The sequence below is a fragment of the Drosophila ananassae genome (genome assembly GCF_017639315.1).
Source record: "Drosophila ananassae strain 14024-0371.13 chromosome 4 unlocalized genomic scaffold, ASM1763931v2 tig00000061, whole genome shotgun sequence".
In the NCBI taxonomy this organism is placed as follows: domain Eukaryota; kingdom Metazoa; phylum Arthropoda; class Insecta; order Diptera; family Drosophilidae; genus Drosophila; species Drosophila ananassae.
The window spans coordinates 3434524-3459742 of record NW_025319038.1 but is presented as its reverse complement, the minus strand read 5'-3'; the positions used below and the strand labels follow the sequence as shown (position 1 = coordinate 3459742).

General features: G+C 40.7%; 1 protein-coding gene across 6 annotated transcripts in view; it reads left to right on the top strand.

Moving 5' to 3' along the window:
• LOC6506053 (fibulin-2) overlaps window positions 1–25219 on the top strand; it is a 483847-nt gene that overhangs the window by 284806 nt on the left and 173822 nt on the right. For 5 of the 6 annotated variants that reach the window (XM_001966603.4, XM_032455788.2, XM_032455789.2 and 2 more), the window contains one exon: window positions 13932–14069. In XM_001966603.4, coding sequence (XP_001966639.2) covers window positions 13932–14069 — 138 coding nt within the window. Of the gene's footprint in view, window positions 1–13931; window positions 14070–25219 lie in introns of those variants that run through there. The other variant, XR_004311308.2, reaches the window with a different exon arrangement.

Genomic DNA, 25219 nt, shown 5'->3' with positions numbered 1-25219 from the left:
CTTACGCTAAACAACACCCTACTCCCGCAAGCAAACGAGGTAACATATCTAGGAGTACACCTCGATAGAAGACTCACATGGCGTCGGCACATAGAAGCTAAAAGAAACCACCTAAAGCTAAAAGCCAGCAGCCTTCATTGGCTTATCAACGCTCGGTCTCCCCTTTGCCTTGAATATAAAGTCCTGCTGTATAACTCGGTACTTAAACCTATATGGATGTACGGCTCCCAGTTATGGGGGAATGCCAGCAATAGCAATATTGACATAGTCCAGCGAGCTCAGTCGAAGATCTTGAGAACAATCACCGGGGCACCTTGGTACGTTCGCAACGAAAACATACATCGCGACTTAAACATTCTTCCAGTCAAAGATGTGATCGCAGAACAGAAGGAAAAGTACTTTAGCAAGCTATTGTCGCACCCTAACCACCTGGCGAGAGGTCTAACAAGGTTGAGTAACCAATCACGACTTCGTCGGAATGACCTACCCACCCAGCGACCGTCTTGAGGAACGTGCAACCAGAATGCAGTCTTAGTCTACTGTTAGTTAAATGTTAATGTTAAGATTTGAAAACTTATTGTTAGTCTTAAAATTAAGAGAAGATCCAATAAATAAAAGCAAAGTTTAATAAAAAAAAAAAAAAACTAAAAAAAAAAAAAAAAAAAAAAAAAATTATTAATTGTTTTGATTTAATTTTTGTTTATTTCATTGCTTTAAACTTTTATAGGTTCTTCTATTAAGTGTGTATTCTCTCGTTTATATGTTTATAATTATATGTTTATACGTTTATATGTTTAGCGCCATTGAAAGGCGAACAAAATTGATTGAATGTATAGAAGCAAATATTATTAAAAACGGCTATATTGTTGAAAAGATTGAAGTATCAAAGCGAATAGATTGTAACGCGAAAGGATTGTAACGTTTTGGGTAAATTACAAACGCATGAAATCGTCAATTCTCCAATATCAATTTGATTGGTTGAATGAAAGATGCGCCCAATCAACATTGAAAAATCTTGACCGTGGATGACCTAAAGCAGATTTTAAAGAAGCGTCAGAAAATTGCTGATCTGTCAAAAACCGAAGAATCTATTGCTACTATATTACGCTCATACAATTTATCTCAACAGAATTTACAGAATTTAATCTTGTTGAAGTCTTATCACTCTTTCTTGATAAAAATATGAGAACATCAATATTTGCTTATTCGTAGTTTTGTTATTAGTAAAATGTCTTTCAAGTTAATACCAAGTTACGTAAAATTTCTGGCAGGGATTACGGATGGGGATTATTTAGGGATTACAATTTAACCAACGTTTGTATTAAAATGTCAATTATTTAATTAAGTATTGGAAAAAAAAAATAATTTAATGAAAAGTCCGTTTGTATGAAAGCTATACGATACGATTTTTTTTACAGTGTGTTTAGAATATTTTTATAGATTTTTGGACAAAATTTCATTGCGATATCACTACTAGAAATATTTTTTGCCTCGACTCCATACAATCCCAACCACTGTGCGTTCGCCACTCGCCTCCAAACTCCTGCGTGCATACGCTCCGCAGGATCTATGGCAGACCAGAGGTTTCTGCTTCGCGTCTCCTTTTACTCCAGGTGATACGCTGTGCGTAAGCCCCAGCGCCTGGATTAGGATTCTATTGACTTTACCGGGGTTTCTCGGGTGACCGGGGTGACTTACCCACAGGGGTTCCTTAAGCTACTGATCACAGATCCTTGCGCACTCGCTCTAACTCCCGCAATCGAGACTGTCGGACTTACCCAAGGAAACTTTCCCGCTTGAATGCAGACTTACCCAGGGTGTCTTTCACTAAACTCTTCCAGCTTCTTTAGAAGGCTCGGTCACGATTTGCTCCAGGGGCCCTCCTTATATAGTGCCTCAGGCGCCCGTTTATCCTTGCAAATCTTGCTTCCTGCCTTTAATTCTTCGCTCCTCTGTTTTCGCCGTTAACTCTCCAATTTCTCTCCAATCCAACGCCGCATTTCTATCGGCGGGCTTTCTTTATTTGCCTCTTTCTCCTTCTTTCGTGCGCGCCGCCGTGCTGGTTCCTCTGCCCGCGTTGCTGCCACCGCATGCCGCCTGCCTTTGATTTCTTTTCTTTTTTTCCGTACTTTCTAAACTGCCGCACTGGCCCGTCCAACGCCGCCGTGCTAGCTTGCCTCCCCCCCAAAGGAAGTTATAGCTTTTTCTGGGACACCGGCCAAGTGTGCCGCCGAATAAGAATAAGATAAGAATTTCGCTTCGTTTAAATGAAAAAGTTGTCTACTTTGGGCACCGTTTTATTTTTTTTGGTTAATTTTTTTCCACAATTCCGGAAAAAAGTTGCATGTTTTTCCATTTTTGGCACATGTTTAATAAACATAACGTTTTAATATTCAAAATTCTTTGTAAATTAAAAACGTATAATTACAAAACCACTAAAGCTATCGAAACATACTTTACATCGTCGAAAAGGTTTTTAATTATTCCACTTTATTTAAGGTCAAAATCTTAGGAGAAGAAGTAGCAGGATGAGGTACCAGGCTGTACCAGGCCCTAACTAATACAATTGTACTTATGTACGGTGATGACGTTAAGCTTTGTTTGTCGAGCCCACATCAAGTCTGTAAAAAAACTTCCTGATTTTTACCTTAGGGGACTTCATTGGGAACAAGTACAATGCTGGGTGTAGAACAAACCTCATAATCAATGGTAATGTAGACCAGCATCTACTAACACGATTAAAATATAATGCTTTATCTGAGCACATTCTTCCTTAAGCAACACTCCTTTACTCCTTTACTCTCGGAACTCTCGAACTGCGTATGCAGCGAGAGCCGCGCGAAATAAGGGTTTATGGAATTTTTGTGTTAATGCGAAGGTTTCTTTGTGCCTGTTTGTATCGGCTGTCCAGAGGGGGGTATCTCAAAAGTCAAATTTATACATTGACAAGACATTAACAATACATTAACTACATTATACCTGTTGAGCCAAGCAGAGAAAGGCGAAGCTTTGTAAAATAAGTTATATTTTAAATCTGAGCGGCAGCGGCGGGTTTATCAACAGTTCTGTTGTTTGTTTATTTCTCCCCGTTCGCATGCGCTTTGCTGGTATTTGTAGCGCATACGCTTTGGGGAGCTTTTTTGTAGAGCTGCTGCACACTAGCAAATCTCGCCTCTTGCCATCGAAATTAATAACATATGCATTGTTCTGAGTTCATATTGCTAAGCTTTAATGACTTGTATTTTTGCCCCTGATTTGAGCGGCTGGGAGTTGGGTTAGAATTGAACCCTTGAATAAAAATATTGAAATTGAAATTGAATTGTGGATTCTTTATTAATTCGGTCGGTATTAAAATTCTGATAGCTCAACATTTGGTAACCCCGACGTGATCGCATCCCGTTTAATTATCGTGATCAGCATTAAAAGTGCCACTCAAACACCGTTGTTGTTTTTGGATGCTACCAGTGCTGCTGGGATTTCAACCGCTCCATACAGGCCTGCTTCCTCATTGCCCCCGTTGCTAATGCCAACATTTAGCGGCGGCTGTGCCGAGAGGCCCGATTTCTGCGCCCTATTTAGGACAACCACTGACAGTCCCCCGCACTTGACCAAAATGGAGAAGCTCAGGTGGCTCATTTCCTGCCTGCGGGACTCGGCCCTGGAGACTGTGAGGGCGCTTGAGATTACCGACGCTAACTATGATGTTGCTCTTGACCTTTTGCGCAACCGTTTCAGCAACCGTCGGTTAATCTTCCAGGCTCACATCAACGAGATCCTGCAGCTAAGGGTGGTTGAGCCGGGATCCGTTGCTACTCTTCGGGAGTTATCCGACCGATTCAATGGACATATGCGGGCCCTCATAAGTTCCGGGACGTTGGCCGAAATTCAAGGGTGCCTCCTCATCCAGATCATCTTCCAAAAGCTGGACCCTGATACAAAGGCTAAATGGGAAGACTTTCTGGGAAGGATGCACTGATGATAGCCTGCCAACTTGGGAATCTATGGCTCGGTTCTTGGAACAAAGGTGCCGTACCCTGGAGACGGTGGATTTGGCCTTAGCTCCGCATTTGTCAGCGAATCAAGGGGTAGGCCGTTTAACAATCGATCCTGCATGCTTCTGAATGCTCCACCTGCTTCGTGTGCCCTGTGCGGCATCCTCGCACACGCTGTGCCTTCTTGCCCAAGGTTCCTCGCCTTGTCAGTTGAGGAACGATACGATGAGGTCCGACGTCTTGCCCTCCGCTTTGTGTGCCTCAAGTCTGAACACTTAGCCCGCGGATGCTCATCCTCCCGCTGCCCAACTTGCAATCGCCGACATCATGCGCTATTGCATCATTGCGAGCAGTCATCTAGAGCGCCTTCCGTTCCCGCTTCCGGTTTGGATCCGGCCAATGAAGCTGGGGTTGCGACCCTTCAAGTTCCTCCTGCTAACACTCTTGTTGCCCAGGCTGAACTCCGGCTCACAAGTTCATCTTATCACATCACGGCTGGCCAGCCAACTTCAGCTTCATCGGCCCAAATGTTCTGTAGCAGTGACTGGCCTTGGAGTCGCTGAATTTACTACGGATGGAGCATCGGTTAACGTTACATTCGGTTAACGTGTACATTGAGGCAGTTATGGCGTCTCACATCATAGAGCGTCAACCTGGCCTGAACATAAACGTGTCCAACTGGAAGGTTCCCGCCAATGTGGTTCTAGCTGATCCGAACTTCCACAGAGCTCAGCCTGTGGATCTGCTGATTGGAGCAAGCCTGTTATTTGATCTGCTCTCAGTCGGTCAAATCCAGCTAGGAGACGGTCTGCCTCTGCTGCAGAAGACACGTTTTGGATGGGTAGTTTCTGGAGGAGGTTGCACCCCGGGAAACCCTCGCTTGGCCGCCTCATGTAGAATGATTCCTGCTGACCCAGCAAACTCTGTTGTCGATCGCCTCGATTATCTTCTCCGCCAATTCTGAGAAGTGGATGCCTGCACTGCGCCTATCGTTCAGGCTACTAAGGAGGAGCTCAATTGCGAGGCCCACTTCGTCATGCACCACGTCCGTCTTGAATCAGGTGCCTATTCAGTTCGCCTTCCAATCAAGCACAGTGTGGAGCTGTTAGGGGAATCCTACGCACAGGCTTTGCGGCGGTTCCATTCACTTGAGCGCAAGCTGGTTCGTCATCCGAATTTAAGGACCCAATATACGTCTTTCATCAAGGAATACTTGGATCTGGGTCACATGTCTCTGGTGCCGCAGGAATTGCGAGGTAAGTGCCAGTATTTCCTTCCCCATCACTGCGTTCTGAAGGAAAAAAGTTCCACTACTAAGCTGAGAGTTGTGTTCGATGGTTCGGCTGCTACATCCTCTGGTTATTCCCTCAATGATGTCCTGATGTCCGGCCCCGTGATTCAACCTAAGCTGTTTCACACATTGCTTCGTTTTCGGTCTCACCTTGTAGCTTTGACTGGAGACATTTGTAAGATGTACCGCTGCGTAAGGGTCTTTCCGGGTGATAGTTTGCTTCAGTGCATCCTCTGGAGAGATTCTATCCATGATGACGTGAAGGTTTTTAAGCTCGACACCGTGACATATGGCACAAAGCTAGCGTCTTTTCTATTTGTTCGCTCAATGCACCAGCTGGGTAAGGATGAAGGTGCCAGGTTTCCCGTTGGCTCTCGTGTTGTCCTCCAGGATTTTTATGTGGACGACCTCATATCTGGTGCCTCAACGAAGACTGAAGCTATTGAGATAATAGCTCAGACCTCGAGCCTGTTGAACAAGGGTCAGTTTCAATTAAGGAAATGGTGCTCCAACATCCCAGAGGTTCTGAAAGGCGTACCCGAAGGTAACAGAGAGTCATACTTAAAATATGACGATGGCAGTCCGTTCACAAAGACTCTTGGATTAGCATGGGATCCTTCTGCTGACTTACTGCTGTTTTCCTTTCAAGCTTTTAAGCCCACCGCCAAACCAACCAGGAGATCTATATTATCTTCCGTCGCTCGGTTTTATGACCCGATGGGCTTGGTGGGGCCTGTCGTCATCAAGGCAAAGATCTTATTGCTGAAGCTGTGCCGAGAAAATTTAGCATGGGATGAAAGCCTTCCTCAATCCCTTCTCTCCGAGTGGTTACAATTCTGTTCCAGTTGTGACCAAACTCAGCGAATTAAGTTTCCTCGTTTAGTCATTCCTTGCCAAGAAAGGCTGGAGGTCAACGGATTCTGCGACGCCAGTTTGAATGCGTATGGAGCTTGCGTATATGTATTGTCAGGTTCTGATTGTCGGCTGTTATGCTCAAAGAGTCGAGTGGCACCCATTAAAACTCAGACAATACCGAAGCTGGAGCTATGTGGAGCTGAGTTACTAGCAAGACTGATGGCTGAAGTTGCTGATCTTGGAACATATAAAGGAGATTATTATTGTTGGTGTGACTCCTCGGTTGCCATATCTTGGATTCAAGATGAACCTGCTCGACTTAACCTGTTTGTTTCTAATCGCGTATCTTCCACGGTTCTCTTACCACTGAGCTATTAGACTCCCAGCTGTGGTCCCAAGGCCGTCCATTTCTTCGTGGTTCCAAAGATGATTGGCCCATCGCTATAGTGGCCGAAAGGGCAACCATCGAACTTCGCGCCATGACTTTATTGACTACGGCTCCACCCAGGGATATCGCCGCATTGTCAAAGTTTGCCAACTCGTTTCCCTCCCTACAGAGAGTGGTCGCCTACATTTACAAATTTTCCTGCCGCATCCGTCACGAAGGGATTTCTGTCCACGATCTCAAAGGAGGTACCCATCTGCTGATGCGCGTCGTCCAGCTTACCGAGTTTAAGGAAGAGATAAGCTTACTAAAATCGCGCAGATTGGTTCCGCCCTCAAACCCTCTGGGCTCGCTTGCTCCCTTTGTGGATGATGCTGCTTTTGCTTCGTGTTGACGGGCGATTGCGAAACTCTGCGCTGGATTTTGACGGACGTCATCCGATCATTCTTCCCAGAGGCCATCCCGTCACTTCGGCTATAGTGACTCACTTTCACGAGAAGAACCTGCATTCTGGCCCTCGAGCACTAATTGCGAAAATCCGTTCTCAATACTGGCTGATTGGGGGGAGGAAGACTGTTTCAAGGGTTTTGAACAAATGCATACGCTGTTTTTGCGCAAAGCCTCGTCTACTGGAGCTGATCTTCCGACCTAGAGAGTTGAAGGATTGCAAAGTTTTGATGTCACAGGTGTGGATTTTTGCGGACCGTTTTTCTACAAGGCAGAGACTCGGAATAAGGGCCCTATTAAATGCTATGTGAGCATTCCATTTGGAGTTAGTTAAGGACCTTTCCACCGCTTCGTTCCTGAGCGCCCTCCAACGGTTTATTTGTACGCGACGTAAACCCAGACAGATATGGTCGGATAGTGCCACCAATTTTGTGGGTGCCAAGAATGAGCTTATCGAGTTAAAGCGAAGATTCCTCAGCCAGGATCACCAGGCTTCTCTGCACAATTTTTGCTTGACGCTCTCCCCATTTTGGCGGTCTGTGGGAAGCAGCAGTAAAGACGGCGAAGCACACCCTTCGAGGAATTGATGACTTTGTTGTGCCGCATAGCCTCAATCATTAATTCTAGACCCCATGTGTCGATTTCAGAAAGCGGATCAAGATGTGCTAACTCCGGCTCATTTTCTAAATGGCGGGCCGCCTTCAACGTTCATCGAACCGGAACTTACTGCCCTTAACATCAATCGCCTGGATGGGTGGCAAAGAGTCTCCTTCTTGCAGCAAGTTTTCTGGTCCCGTTGGAAGGAGGAGTATCCCACGCTGTTGCAGCAGCGTGCCAAATGGCGCACCCCTGGCCCTGTAATTTCTGTTGGGGACATAGTTCTGGTGAAGGATGAGAATCTATCCCCAATGAGGTGGCCTCTGGCCAGGATACTGGAGCTGGTTCCTGGGCGTGACGGAGTGAACCGTGCAGCCATACTTAAAACAGCTCAACAGAGGATGTTGAGGCAAGCAGAGAAAGGCGAAGCTAAAATAAGTTATATTCTAAATCTGAGCGGCAGCGGCGGGTTTATCAGCAGTTCTGTTGTTTGTTTATTTATCCCCCGTTCGCATGCGCTTTACTGGTATTTGTAGCGCATGCGCTATGGGGAGCTTTTTTGTTGAGCTTCTGCACACTAGCAAATCTTGCATTTGTGTACGTTCCCCGCCTCGCCTCTTTTCATCGAAATGAATAACGTATGCATTGTTCTGAGTTCATATTGCTAAGCTTTGATGACTTGTATTTTTGTCACTGATTTGAGCGGCTGCGAGTTGGGTTAGAATTGAACCCTTGAATAAAAATATTGAAATTGAAATTGAATTGTGGATTCTTTATTAATTCGGTCGCTATTAGAATTCTGATAGCTCAACAATACCCTCGTAGTTAAGTAGCAGCTTATGTTATTATATATATTGTTCGTCCGTAGAGCGTTATGCGGCCACCATGTCAAAATTGAACTCGCGGGAATAACGGTAGGTCCCGGAGTCGTAGTCAAAGAATGTATAGAATCTGACTAATTTACCTGGATTCTGCAAGGGACTGCTCGGTTGAGGCTGGAGTTGATGTGGGGTACTTGAGGTCCTGGGCTGGTTCTCCTCAAGTACAGATGGGCCGGTCCTACTTGTGGTCCGCTTCACGGGAGGAACACTCGAAGTAGGTTTGGTAACGCGGGGTCTATTCGTGGTTCGTTTCACGGGAGCAACACTCAAAGTAGACTGGTATGCCGCGGGTTCTACTTATGGTCCGTTTACACAGGATCATTCGAAGTAGGTTAGTTTTAAGTGCCGTAGTTTAAACACTGAGTAACGAGCCGATTCACTCTGATTTCGCAACTATCTTTATTTCAGAAGAACAATTCTTATATAAGATGCTAAATTGTACATAATTAAATCTAAGGAAGGTCAATGTTATGGATGTGCTAAAACTAATGTTAATGGTCACCTCTGAGTGTGCTGACTCAGATTGTTTGTTCATGTACTGCTTGTACATGCATTTCGGCTTAGCTAGCTGGTTTTTGCTTGCTTCGGTCAGTCGGTCATTCTTCCCGCTGATAATGCTGATTTCTGCTTCTGGCGCCGTTTACTAGTGCTGGGTTATTAGGTTGGATATTGTTTTGTGCTTATTGCTAATAGGTTAGTGGGTTTGTATACTGCAACATGCTGATGCATATTGGTTGGACCAAATTACTAAGTGTGCATATAGGGTAGTAGGTCTTGATACTAGGTGCCAACATATACATCGTATAGTATATAGTTGTCCGATTCTTTTGAGAATTTCAACATAAAATCAATTTTCTAATAAAAATGTTGGAAACAGCCCAAGCATCTTTAAAAATAGCAAGGTTGTGCCATATCCGATCGTTCAGTTACATGGCAGCTATAGGATATAGACGGCCGATCCTTATGAAATTTTGGCAGATCGGATTACTTTATTACCCAAAATTTGTGGATAAGATATTATTGGATTAGTTGGCAAATTATAACAAAAAAAGTCCCAACCCTTTAACTTAATGGCATTTTCGATTACTGCGACTCTTCCGACTCTTATATATTGCGTGCAAGCAAAAGAAGATGGGTTCCTAGTTTCAACTGATAGCTTTAAAACTCAGAGTCAAGTTTGATTAGAAACAGACAAACAGAAGGACAGTCGGACATGGTCATATCGATATCTTGATCGAGAATATATATACTTTATAGGGTCGGAGATCTCCTTCACTGCATTGCACACTTTTGACCAAAATTATTATATTCTCTGCCTGAGAAAAACTATTCTTATTCGTGCACGTGCAAGATAAACAGACACGTGCCCGGTAAGAATATTTTTAGTGTGTAATTTTGCACACCTACAATGTATTTTTATATCACAAGAAAAGTAATATTTTGGGCGTGGCATGTAGGTCTCATTGGTTTTTCTTGTCAGGGGAGCGTTTTTCGCTTTGTATCGAAAGGTATAGAATGAACCAAAGTGTATGTGGAAAAATTGTTTCTAAAAAAATTTTAAGCATTCACTCAGAGTCGCGTGGGACGCGAAGCACGGCTTCTGCTGAACCATATACCATATTACTGGACGATCGGAAATGACTAAACTTTGGTGTGTTTTAAGTTAGAAGGACTTCTATGAATTCTATTTTGTTCCGTTTTATCCGGTTGACCTAATTCCACAAAGATCGGCGAAAAAATGTGATTGCTGCAGGGATCAGGAAGTCTAAATGAGGCTATGATGCCTAATTGTTTGGAGTATACTCCTCCTCCTATCTCTTTTTCTCCTTCTCCTACAGTTTCAAGCCATTTGCATGTGGCAAAGGGCAATGGCGGCCTTAATTTCTGTCTATTCTAAATTTTTTAGTTGCTTAGATAGGATTTTGTATCTCCTACAAAAGTGGGCTAGCTTGATTTTTATTCCGCGTTCCATGGGAGAGGGGGTATGAAGGGAGGAGAGGACTTCCCCTGACGATGTTCCTCGTGAAGAAGGCCCCTTTCTTACTTAAAAAGGCCACGAGAGATTTCCACCCCTTCTGAGGGATCGTCTTTGTCACTTAATTTGCTTTCATGCTGGTGTATGGGCTTGCACACCTATAAGATTTGTGTATCCAGGGGCATATTACACTAACAACCTAATTTCCTCTTTTGGCGACTGTTCGTAACGTACTCACTGGTCAATCGAACAACAACATCAGTGCATTTTTATTTACAATTGCAACTTCAAATATAATTTGTTGTTGTTTTTCGCTCTACTCTACACTGACATTACTGTGCACGGCAATCGACGAGGTGATGACTTGCATGCCTTGGAGTGCGCGAGGAGACTCTATATCTAGCCGAAGAATTAAAAATTTCTATAGGCAACCTACCTGCGCGAGGAGCCTCTATATATGTTAATTATTCTAAAAAAAATAAAACATTCTACTCCTAAAGATGTGTCGATTGGTACATCGACCGACCCAATCCAATCAGGAAATTTTTTACAGCTCTTTACAAATGAAGGCAGTTTGTTCCTCTGTTTGCATTATTTTTTTTTTTGGCAATCCTGAAAAAAAATGAGATGTTTGTTACTAGAATATGAGCAACATTTGTTTTACAACTTTTTGAAATACCTTAAGTTTACGTTAAAAATTTAAAAAAAAACTTTGTTAATTAAAAAATGTATAACATCATAATCAAGGAAGTGCTTTACACCGTTGAAAAGGTTTTTTAAATATCTATTTCACTTTCTTTAAGACTAAACGTCTTTATAGTAGACAAAAAAATACACTAAAAATACATTTTTTTAAAGAATTTTTTTATTATTGGCTCATTTGATCCTATTTATATTGCATGTGGAGATAGCCCTTGAAATGACGCAACTTTTGATTTATCGCGTATATCTGACAAAATTCGTTTACTCAAGATATAGTCCTAAAAGTGGAACTACCAATTTTGTGCAGCCACCTGTGAAGCTTGCTGTTACGTACACATATACATATATGTGCAAGAAGGTGTGCAATAAACATAAAAATATGGAGTAAATTCTTTTAACTTGTACTTTATTTGAATAAATAAGATTCAAAATATGGTGAAGTAATTTTTAGAGGATTTATATATTTTTTTATTCTGATAGTGACTTCCACTATTTTTGAACGCTCGGATTTTTTGAGATAGAACTATCCGATTCAACATTTAGATTCCCATGATGACCAAGCATATGCAGTTTGCGTCAAAATTTTGTAACGCCCCCCTTCACCGCCAAAATTAAAATCTTACCAATGCCTACTTTATAACTACAAAACAAAATTCATCCAAATCGTCCAAAATATTAGTTTTTAAATATAAATGTTATATTTAATCGTACCAAAAAGTTTTAGAAAAGTTAATGAGTTTTGGAGAAATTGGGGGGAAATAAAAATAAACTTAAAATTTTCATTAAATTTGAGCTATCATTGAGAACATTGGAGTTTTTTTTTTCATCTGATTAAATTTACTAATCACTAATCCTAATTCTCTTGAATACGAGTCGATTGGTGACTGAACTATCACGATCAGACATTCTGGTAAGATCTACATTTCCGTCTATCAGTCTGTCCGCCTATTTGTATAGGCGTATATAGCCTAGTATATAAGTCGGCGGAGCCAAGATTTGTTGACTATATCCTATACCAGCCATATAAGTGAACGATCCAAAATGCCAAAACTTTGGTATTTTCGAAAATAGAACTTTGGGACTTTATCTGTTTATTTGTTTAAACAATTTGGTTTCCCACAACTACGAAACAATTTTGGATTGTCAATAGAATTTTTGGCAAATTTTTATTAAACTGTTGAACTAACGTTCCGAATTCTAAAACCTTTGTAAATTAAAAATAAGTACATACATACTTTACATCTTTGAAAAAGTTTTTAATTATTCCACTTTCTTTAATGTCAAAATCGATGGAGTAAAAAAAAAAATAATTTTTTTTGTTTATCCTTACATTTAAAGTATTGCTAACTGTGTGAACCGCCTGTCCAGAGGAGTGTTACTTTATAATTTTATATATTATGTGTCCCTTTTTAAGGGGGCAGGATGGTTTGAGGCTTCAAAAAAATTTTTTTTCAGAAATTTTGTATATAATAGAACATTATCTTAGGAATATCCTGTGAAAGTTTCATGTCGATCGGACTAAAACTTGCTGAGATACCGATTTTCTAGTTTCTTTCTCTCCATATACTTTCCATTGCTTTTAAAACTTTAGACGCGTTTTTCTCAAAGCAACTTTTTCAAGTCGGTGCGTAACGTAACTCAAAAAGTAATGCTCGGATCTAAATAAAATTTTGCACACATCTTTAATACAATAAATACTTGCGGATGAACGAACGCTTTTTTTTAATTTTTTTTTTTTTACCATTTTTACGGGCAATAATGGTCGGATTTTTATGTAAAAATGGTATTTCCGACTTTACAACCGCGCCAAAAATTCAAAATCGCATATTTTTTAAAATGGTTTCGTTCATCCGCACAAGAAACTAATATTTTAGGTAATCAATTCAATTTTTTTATTTCCGATAACACTGTAAGGCCAGACTTTACGCACCGCAAGAGACCAATTTTTGGAAGCGACTCCGGCCGACTGCCCGTCACGGGATAAATTATAATTATTTCTTAAAAATAAAAATTCCTAGATACTCTCCAAATATAGCCATTAATCGTGTAAAAAAATTAAATTGATATATTTACTCAGACATAAAAAAAAAATCGCAAAAATCTGCTATTTTTCAGCCTCTGAAACCATCCTGCCCCCTTAAATAATTAAAATAAACCTCTTGACGAGATTAAATACCGGTAACGAACAATTTTGTTGACGAAAATATGCTATTTTCTTACATATATTGCCAAAATTTATTGAAAAATTATTTGGTTTTAAACATTAGATATGCATTAAAGCATAGTTATATAAAATGTATTATTATATTTATATTTTTATACGAAATCTACGTTATAAGAAATCTACGTCATAAGAAATCTACGTATTTGTACGTCTTGCCATTTTATGCTAAGACCTTATAAACCAGCTCCAAGCGATTTGAGTCAGTACACCCAGAACTAGTTTACTTAGCACGTACTTTCTTTTACATTTGCCTTACTGTGCGTATTCTCATTGATATTGACCTGCTAACCATAGTTATTTATGGCGGAAAACAGATTATGTTAATTTGTATCTGTACACTTGGTCAAAAGAGATATGGAATCAAATATCTAAATTATTTAATAAAAAGACCGCAATCTAGAACTGAGTGATTTTCCTGTAAGAAAAACATAAAAATCACAAACAATGATTATTACTGATTTTTAGTTTTTCGCTCAAAGAATAATGATTCATTTCTGAGCGAAAAAATAAAAATCAATTTTTTTTTATTTTAAAAATAAAAGTTATAATGATTACGGTATACATACACTTTTACTTTTACAGATAAAGATGAATGTCAAACCAATAACCCATGTAGAAGTCATGAACGTTGCATTAATACAAATGGACATTACCGCTGCGAGAGCCTTTTAAAGTGTCGAGGAGGATACAAATCTACAGCAGATGGAAAATCTTGTATAGGTATGTAATGATAATAGTGCAGAATATTAGATAATATTACATAAATAAAGGGGAGCTCCGTGGTGGTTTATTGCTACTATCAGCTATCCGCCAAGTCGTGGGTTCCATTCCCATTGTCTTTTAGAAAGATGCCAAGATGCCTAGGCCGCCAAAACGGCCTAGTTCCCCACTATATGCATTAGAAATCCGATAGCGGCGCTCCGAGTTTTCGTTAGATGGTAGCCCTGGGCATCCGGCCAATCACCAGGTCGACTAATGGGTCGTAACTTATGCAAAAGAATAATCTGTGATATATTCAGGCCAAGTAGAATTTCCAATCAAGACCTGTGGCGCGAAAAGAGAGAGGATCAATGGAGAAACATTTAAAGAGCCGAAAAATGGAAATTATTGGAAAAATGGAATAATTATTTTAAAATGATTTTGTTGGTGGCTGCTTGGCCCAACATCCTCCCCCCATTGAAAGGTGGACCTTCAATAACAATTCTGGATCGGGCAGCAGTCACATCATTGAAATAGTTATTCTGTGAGTTGTCCTCTCTAGCACGGGGTGCCGACGCTTCCCGTGATAGTCCTCCTCGTCCAGAAAACACCCAGGCAAATTGCGTACTCTGAACAATGGGGAACCCGTGACCTAACTGGACCCTAACAGCCGACAACAGCTGGCTTCAATTAGCAGGTCCACTGGCTGCGTTTTGTGGAAGTTGAGGTCAGCCAGATCCATATTGCCAAGAATCGTCCAGCCCGAAGCATCTATTTAGGAGTAGGTGAAATACCAGCACCACTGGTACCATCCAAGAGCGTAGAGTGAGTTGCCCTTCTGATGCAGGACCTCCATTTACTGACCCGACACCTCTGCTCGTCTTCGCAGCATCCTCTCCCTGCTTGACGCAGCAGATCCAGTAGCTTCAGTTCCAGACTCCATTATGTAATTTATAATGCAAGGTGCAAAGTAATGGAAACAACAGCAACGAGTTTTTCTTAACCAGGCTTCCTTTAAGCACTTCAATTATCACAAAATCAAACCAGGCGCGATCACGTCGGTTCAATCAATGCCGAATAAACAAGTGCACACAGGGAGACAAACCGAGAAGAATAAATGCCGATAACAACCGCTGCAGCTGAACATATTATAATTATTTTTAAATGATTTTGTTGATGGCTGCTTGGCACACTGTCATAGAACGATCGGAATTGGCATAACTTTGCACACATCCTTCTTTTCTTTGCGTCTGATGGGTCGACTATATCCTACCATATAACTGATTGATCGCCAAATGCAATAACTTTGGTGATTTTTAAGGGGTTATATACAGTTTATTTTTTTTTGCATTTTTTTAATATGTATTAAGGAAATAATATATAATATATGTAATATATCTAAGTATACACAGACAAAATTAAAGTCGATCCGACGAATATTTTCTACTCAGTGTAAGTTAAAAATAAACATGAAATGAAAGCTAACTTCGGGCGGAGCTAAACATTCTTATTGCTATTGCCTCATCCATAGAATACATTCGAATGGAATAAATTGCATGAGTGCATGAGACAAAACGAATTGATTGAGTGGGAGTGAGAGTGTAAGAGAGCCTTCTCACTCATTGTCATTCTCTTGTTGAGAGTGCGAATGAGTTAGAGTGGGAAGCAAATAGAGTTCTTTCGGAATGCCGAAAGCATCTGAACGACTTGAATGGTTTTTAACGCACTCTATCCATTCGTAATTTTTTTTTTTTGTTTGGGCACACTGGAAAACAGAATAGTAGTACATAATAGTCAGATATTTCTGCTCTATTCTCTATTTCATTTTAGTCTCTGCGCGCATTCAAGGAATCAGAACACCTTTCCAGTATTTTTATTGTATATATTATATATATTTTTTTGTATCCCAACTAATCTAATTATTAATTAGAAAAATCATCTAAAAACAAGAAAAGAAAGCTAACTTCAGTCAGGACCCAAGCGACGGCGAGGCATTGACTCTCGAGCACTTATTGTCAGGCGGGCCGCTCATCGCCCCACCAGCACCGCGGTCCCCGGACCAGCAGGGTCTAACGTGTTTGCGGCGATGGCGGCTTGTCTCGTCAATCAAGCAAATGTTTTGGCAGCGATGATCGGGAGTACGTCTTGAGCCTACAGATTCGGTCAAAGTGGCAGCGGGAGCAGGAAGACATCGGGAAGTGCGATCTGGTCCTAGTCGCAGAGGATCGCCAACCGCCCCAGGGTCGTCGAAACTCACACCGGCGCGGACGGAAGGGTCAGGGTCTGCTATTTGGTTGAAGCCGGATGGAGGCCTTATAGATAGATCTTATAGATCAAGGGTACCCAAGCACTGCTTATGACAGAGCGAAACTCCATACCGATGTACAAAATCACAAATACATACATATGTGCGACAGTTTTTTTTTATTTCCAATTCAACAACAAAATGCCGTCGCACTAGGCCGAATACTAAGTTAAGTGTTGTTAAGATACGCAAAATTGTTATTGTAATTTGCCTTGCCTATGCTGAGAGCAGTACATGTATATGCATTTGCTCATATGAGAGAGCAACCCAACAACAAAGGAGGAACGATAGCATTGGAACTGGGCATCCCTGATATAGATTAATATAATAGATAGATAATTGCAAAATAGAAATTGAAGTTAGGGGGCCGTCCATACATTACGTAATCAAGTTTTCTGCGATTTCCTTGACCCCTCCCCTCCCCCGAAATGATTACGTAATATATGGACAGCCCCTTAATTGGAAGTCTAGTGTAAGTTAGCATAGGGTGGAGGGGGAGAACAACAAAAGCTCAGTTGCGCTTTCTTGTGAATTCGCCCCGCTTCGCCGCAATAGATAAGCTAGGCTTAAGTTTATTATGGAATATATTCGAAATTATAACGTGAAGCCGAGTGCACGCATTTTTTGTCCTAGTGGCAGCAGGATTAAAGGATCCCAACGCAGAACCGCAAGTATTTGTGCAAAAAATTGAAAGTCGAGAAAAGACAAATTAAAATCCGTCTTGTGCTCCAGCACAATATGGCAATATTCCAATATTGCACCCTCCTTTGAATTCTTGGTGCATACGTACTTTAAAAATATTCGAGCTAGAGTGAGTAATATAGTTTATATATAAATTCGATTAAAATATTGGCAACATAATTGAATAATTGCCTGTGGACAAAATTAAAAGACACATATATTCTACAATCACTGTCGCGAGAACCCCTCGTTCTCAGTGTTGTAAATATTTGCCGAATAAATAGTTGAAGTACAGCTAAAAACTATTTTATATATTTTGTGCATAAATTATTTGGTGTTCATAGAAATAGATGCAGCGGTAATCTTATCGTTTTCGCTTCCCACCGTTATCTGCTGTTGAATTTATGCACGTATATGCATTTTTTGGCGCATTTTGTTTAATGGAACGCCAAGTGACGCGCTACCCTACAACATGGTTGGGTATATTGATTTCGGTGTCATTGTCAACCACTTTATTCGACTATCAATTGATTAATTATTTTCTTTTTCGTTTTATAAAATTAATAAATTAGTTTTAATATATTAAAATAAAAAAATTACATATATAAATACGTGTATAAATTCGAGGTATTACTTTAAAATAAACATTTTAAAATAAAAGTAATATCTAATCAATTAAATAATTTTTTTCGTTTTCGCATCTTTTCGAAATTAAAATTTGTTTAATTTAAATAATTAAAAAAATATTAAAATAAATAATATGAAATATTAAAATGTACTTCGCTTTGGCTTACTTAAAAAAAAAATAATAATATTTATAAAATGGAGAGTAAAAAACCGAAAACCTTATTCCACGAGCCCTAATGATTTAAAAAGAAGATTAAATGTTAAAGTAAAAAGTATTCGCCGGTTAGGGGAACGTCTGGCTGGATCACTTATTCTAGAAAAGACCGAGCTGGAGTACAGGCTGCAGGTTTTAGATGAGACAATGAATTGCAAATGAGTTTCAAGACCAGATCGAGCAATTGGATTAATGGATGAATTTGGAGGTGAGTTGGAAGAATTGGTAACAACGACCAGCTGAACACACCCCTCCAGCTACAGCATTCCCCAACTCGAGCGCGTCTTCCCAGTTTGGCATTGCCAAAATTCTGTGAAAATTATTTGGAGCTCAAAAATCTTTTAAGTCTTTTCGAGACCTTAGTGGACAAAAATGTGATCATTCTTGTTATCGAAAAATTTAATTTAATTTAATACTTTGGAGTTTATTGTAACGATCAAGACCATTTTTCCAGTCCGTTCGCTCGCCTGCTGTAATGCAAAAGTTTGAGTTTGTAAGGTCAGCATCTTTCTGCTTTTTTCTGCTAAAAGGTCACACGGTAGCGAAGTGCAAATAGACTAGATGTAAAATCTGTGCAAGATCGCACCATAAACTTGTGCACCGATTTACAGTGACTGAAAATAACTTACCATCTGAAAGAGCGTGACCACCTCTAACAGTCAATCCTCATCCAGATGGCCCTTCTATTTTACATGGTTTGCATGCTTCTTCCCTAGACAGGATATTGTTTGCGACGTCGATCATAAGCGTTCAAACAAAAATTGCGAGCACATATTGGCCCGAGCATTACTTGACTTAGGGTCCCAAATGAATTTCCCAAATGAGAGGAGGTATCGTGAATCAATTTGCTTGGAATGGGTCAATCTAATTCAGGCTATCACCCTGACCAGTCAATGAACGTGAAAGATTAGACCCTACCAAACAACTTGCCATTAGCAGTGTTGAGCTATCAGCGTTTTATTAGCGACCGAATTAATAAGACGAGGTTCAATTTACAATTAAATTTATTATGGGTCAATTTAACCCCAAAACAAATGCAGCGGCCGATCCAAACAACGCCGAATATACAAGTGCCTAAAACCTAAGAGCTTGCGCAGAAGCTCCACCAAAGCTTCCAAAGTGCATGCGCTACAAAAGAACAACAAAGCGCATGCGAATCTAGGAGAAACAAAGAATATGGAACAGCTGATAACGGGCAATTAGTGGACCGCTGCGGCTAGTTACACTGAGAAAATTAAATAGAAATAATTATGATATTTGATGCTGGCACAAGTCCCAACAAGCGGAACCATATTTTTATAAATCTCAGCGGATAGATATGTTATTGGGAGCTGAGTAATTTTTTGATCTTTGGTCCGTTGGTCAAATAAAGCAAGTCCGAACCATCCCATACATCAAAAAAATCTCCTAGGATGGATAGTATCGGGAAAATATAAGGCAACTTCCTCAACTCCTCAACGGTCGGTCTCTAGCCTGAATTGCCAAGAAGAAATACTAAAGTCAATAGACAACAATTTGAAAAAATTCTGGTCGTTGGATAAAGTTCCTTCTTCTAAAAAAAAGTTGTTGCCAGAACAGGAGTTGGGTGAGGAACATCATAGGAAAACTACTAAAATACTGCCTTCAGGTCGATTTCATTTCATTTCATCAGGTCAGACATCGACTTAATTCGGATCCAAGAGTTTTGGGCTACTCATTCAAGATAGCCAAACGCCGTTTTCTGTCGCTCGAGAGAAGCTCATCTCAAGATCAGAACATAAAGAAAATGTATTTGGAATTTATGGAAGAATATGAATCTCTAGGTCATATGTCCTTTGGCAGTACTGATGTTCTTGCTACTCCACCCTACGTTATACCCCACCAGTGTGTCTTACGGCCTCAAAGCACATCGACCAACCTAAGAGTCGTTGTTGATGCGTACTGTAAGACCTCTACCCAGAAATGTCTAAATGATTGGCTGATGGTGTTGCCGATAGCCGCCATAAAAAAGATGTATCGCCAAGTAATGATGAATGAAGCAGATAGGCGACACCAGTTAATAATGAGTTATTGGATGTGACTTTTACGTTGACGACATGATAACCGGTGCTGGTTGCGTGTTAGAGCTAAAGACACTTAAGTCTGAAGTAACTCAGTTTCTTCAAAATTTGTCAAGAGGTGGAGACGTAAATTAGACGGTAGAATCTATCTGGTTTCTATCTACTACTGCGACAACGCGACGAACTTTGTCGGAGTGAGTCGCCACTTAGTGACACTTCGGCAGCAAATCGAGGACGAAGCGAATGAACTGCGGCAATAGGCATAAAAAAAAGGCGTTGACTCCCGGGCACTTGTTGACAGGCTCATCGCCCCACCAGCCCCGCGGACCCCGGACCAGCAGGGTCTAACGTGCTTGCGGCGATGGGGGCTTGTCTCGTCAATCAAGCAAATGGGCCTACTTGGGTCTTGGGCCTACAGGTGCGGTCGAAGTGGCGGCGGGAGCTGGAGGACATCGGGAAGGGCGTTCTGGTCTTGGTTCTCTGCGATCACCACCCACCCCAATTATGGATCACCGCCAGGCTGGTCGAAACTCACGCTGGCGCGGATGGAAGGATCAGGGTCGCCGTAGTGAGGACTAGCTTTGGAGCTGTATTTTGGAGGCTGCCAGTTGGTTGAAGCCGGATGGAGGTCTTCAACGGGGCCGGTGTAGAGTTAATATAGATTAATGTAGTATAACAAGAAAACCGAAACGTCCGAGCTCCAACCTTCAATTGTAAATGGTGTAGCGGCATGCCTGGCAAATCCAATGAATTTAAGAACTCAATTTGATAATTCACAGTTGCGTTGCCATCACAAACTGCATCAATAGATTTTGTATTTGTAAGTTTAATGCATTGACGTCCACATTTTTGCTGACAAAATCGCTCTTTTTGCGAGTCGACGATTGAGCAGAAGTCCGTTTGTAATTTTATACATCCAGTATTTTCATGTACAGCAACTTTCCCATCGCCAATATCTAACAGTTTTTTAGGGAAAGTTTCGGCGGATGGATCCTGAAGCATTTGAACGCGCAGTTGTACTTCATCAGTTATACTTTTTCAACGTTACGCCACAGTCGCGATGATTTTAAGCAAGCATTGATTTCATCAGCGTACGTTGAACGTGGAATAACGGGAAGAGCTTGTCTGAAATCACCCGAAAGGAGTAACAAAGAGCCGCAAAATATTTTACGTTCTTGTTTGTTTCGGCTCCTGTAATAATATGTACTCAAATGAATTAAAATTTTATTCTTTATTAATACATTAATTATGTTGTTAATAATGAATTAAATACCTATTACGGGATCTCGTTGTTTAATATTAACGCAATATCCTTCTTGTCCCTTTCAAAAAATTAATGAATATTGGAGGGCGTCATATGAACGGTAAGTGTCACTGATGAACTGAAGATCATTATTTCTTCTTCGAATCACAATTTGTCGCGTAGCTGTGCGGTCACCAACCATGCGTTGAATCTACGCATATGCTCTCCAGCTTGTGTTCTATCAGGATTGATGACAATAGCGTGATTGTCACTTTCTAGCTTGTGCATGTGTGATTTGAATAATTTCAATAATTTCAGTCCAGCTCGCCGATAATACGCCAGGCAAACGGTGAATTGAGATTATGGTAGTCGCAACGTGCATCCACACGATTGGCGAGTGCACTTGTGGAGTCCTCACCCCCCATAAAGTAGATTTGTAAAAATTTATGAGATTCGTTCGGCATTGGCAGCAATGCTTTGTGATACACTTGATCTTTAATTTTGAACGAGGAATTGAAATGTTGACCGTTTCTAGCAATATTGTTAACTATTTCTGTTGCTCCAAACGATGTCATTTGGAAACATGAGTTAAATGTACGAATTGACTTCAGGAACAGGGTAGACTCTGTATCTGTACCGAGAAGTAAACCGCGTAATGGTTCATGTGGTGTTTTTAATTTCAAGTAGTTGTACTTTTCCTGATGGGATGTGTGGCTCAAGTGGCTCATTTTTAAATTTAAGTGCATGACAGTACAGGCATTCCTTATCCAAAGTACCAATAATCACTTTGGAATGAGCAGAATATTCAACATCAAGTTCGTACTGGAATGCTTGTCGAAGAAATGCCCCTGATGTAAATGCTCTATGAACTGGTTGGCGTTGTTGGTCAATCCCTCTAAGTCGATTAACTATGAATCTGCGTGCTTCTCTTCGTTGCAGTTGTCTTTTTTGATTACGTTCATCTCGTGCCTCTGGCGATTCTGATTGACGCAACTGCGCCATGCTCACACGCGCATTTTCATTATCTTCTTCGATTTGGTCGCCTGATACGTATAACTGTCACTGCTACGATTGTATACAATACAAAATGGCTAAAAAATGTTTAGTGAGTAAGATAGGGGACCGGAATGACAACTGGAGCGGGGATAACTGATCGATTGATACTCGTAGTTGCTAAATTATCGACCGGCGAAAACCGGGAGATCAAATTTCAAATTGAAAATGTTGTCTGAACCTTATCCCTAACGAATATGCCCACAAAATTTCATGAAAATCGCTCGAGCCATTTCGGAGGAGTAGAACCACTAACACCGTGACATAAGAATTTTTTATATAAGATAATATAATATAATATAATCTTAATAATATAAAGAACTCAGAACATTTTATTTATAAATTGCGTTCAGTTACCTTCAACATCATAGAATATCTGTGGAAGACAAAACTAGAAAAAAACCTAATTTTAATACACCAATTACCATTTACTCGCTACTCGAAAACTATGTGTACACTCCGCTTACTGTACATTGCATATGGAGACCTACACACCATGGCATCCTAAAAAGCCAAGAAGGATAATGCAACAGTTGTAAAATGTGGCAGCTACGGGGTAACCATACTGCAAACTACAGAACTATTTTCGGTATACAAGACTTTAAGAGTACAATTACAGTTTATAAAATAATAATCCTAAGAATTGATTTCTGGAATTGGCATCATATTAATCCTAGAAACGCATCTCAAAAGCAACAAAACTCGAACAAAAAGACTCAAGTCCCGGCAACAACATTGGCTAATAAACTACCGATCCACTACGGCTGGAGTACAAGGTAATGCTTTACAACACAGATATAAAACCTGTTTAAAAATATGGATGGGAGCTTTGGGGCAATGCCAGCAGCAGAAATTTAGAGCTGATTCATAGAGCACAATCGAACAACTTTAACCGCAGCGCCTTAGTACATCTGCAACTCATAGTGAATATGCCCTAGTAAAAGAAGATATTGTGCAACAGCAAGCCAAATATATAACTTAAATATGAACTCATTCGAAACCAAAAATCACACCCGTCTAAGAAGAAATAACCTACCAAACTGGTAACGAATGAGCCCACACCCTAACCAAATAGCCTTATTAATGGGCATCAATTAAATTTAATGACGAAAAAAAATAAAAGTCATTTAGAGACTTGAAAGCAGCTAAAGTTCAGAGCAGTAATGTGTGGTGTAATGATCGTTGAAGGGGGTCCACTGCTTAGGGTCCAAGCCGAAGCTTGCACATCCAGTGCATCCGCACATCCAAATAAAAGGTTTTGAATTAACGATTGACGATGATGGCATAACAAAGTACTTAATTCCTTAAAGCCAAGAACTACACGACTCACTATACAGGTTTTTGGCTAAGCCTTAACCACAAAATTAGTAGCGTTGTCCGACCATATCTGTGTGGGTTGACGGCGCGTGCAAATAAACTGCTTAAGAGCGTTCAAGATGGAGGATAGAATAGCGTAAAGTAAGCAAATGGGGCAACTGGTCTTGTGAACACTGCTTTTTCGGTCACAATGGTAAGGAGTCGCCAGGAGTCATCCAGGAGTCATCCCAGGAGTCGAGCAGAAACAAAGGCCCATGGACCCAAAGTCGAACAGGTCAATAGGATTGGTCACCTCTTGATAAAACTGTGCGACAAAAAAATTTTTAAGTTGATTTTTTTCTTTTTTTTCAGTTTTACTTATCAAAATAAGTTTATGGATTTGTTAATATCAATATCCAATAAGCTTTTACGCACATTCAAATGTCCCGAAAACCCACGTTTTTGCATATTCCACAGCCTTATAATCACATATTGGGAAATTTTTTTTTTTCCGTTATAAGCGTTTATGCAAGTTTATGCAAGCCGGCCGAATTAAATAAACGAGGTTCAATTTATATTCCATTATTTATTTAGGGTCAATTTAGTCCCAAAACAAATGCAGCGGCTGATCCAAACAATGCCGAATATACAAGTACATAAACTAAGAGCTTGCGCAGAAGCTCCACCAAAGCTCCCAAAGTCCGTGCGCTACAAAGAACAAAAAAGTGCATGCCAATCTGGGAGAATCAAAAAATATGGAGCTGCTGATAACGGGCAATTAGTAGACCGCTGCGGATAGATACACTGGGAGCACTAACTAGTGATAATTACAAAATTTGATGCTGGCACAACAACAATACCGTTAGACTTTTATCACAATGCTTTAAATATTTTTTCTCCCAGCTCTATACAAAAAAAGCGACTAGGAAACTTGCTACGCGAGAATACCTCTGAAAAAAACAAAAAAATCAGTAAAAAAATTCACTTATGGTCTAAGTCTTTATAGACGATGATAAAATCATCGTCTCCAAGGCCAGTCACATCTACTGAGCATTTAGACCGGTGAGACTGAAGCTGGGCAGTCGGCACTGAGGAAAGACTCCTGATCGGCCACGGATTAGAACGTTGGCGATTGGCTGGATTCTACTTCAGCTGGGTCACAAAAATGGTAGCAGGCGGAAGCAGTGAGGTATCCACAGGGGTATCCATAATCCATGGCACGATCCACTTCATCGATCGCAACAGCAACGTAGGATTTCACGTCGAGATCATTAAGAGTGTAACGCTGTTAAGCGTTTTCCTAGCTTCAAAAAACAAGACGGATTATTATACCTAGACGGCTTACCGCTGAAAAATGGCTAAAGTGGTTTTATATGGATAATATATATATAAATATTGGGGTGGGTGCCACACGACTTGACGCAAAAAACATTTTTGACCGTATGGATGCATGTGCATTTCTTCTAAACGGATGGTGACTGGCAATGAAAAGGTGATCACTTACGACAACGTGAAGCGCAAATGGTCGTGGTCGAAAAACGGTGAAACTGTCCAGACTGTGGCCAAGCCTGGATTGACGGCCAGGAAGGTTCTTCTGTGATTTGGTGGGATTGGTAGGGAGTCATCCACTATGAGCTGCTCCCCTATGGCCAAACGCTCAATTCGGACCTGTACTGCCAACAACTGGACCGCTTTAATGCAGCACTCATGCAG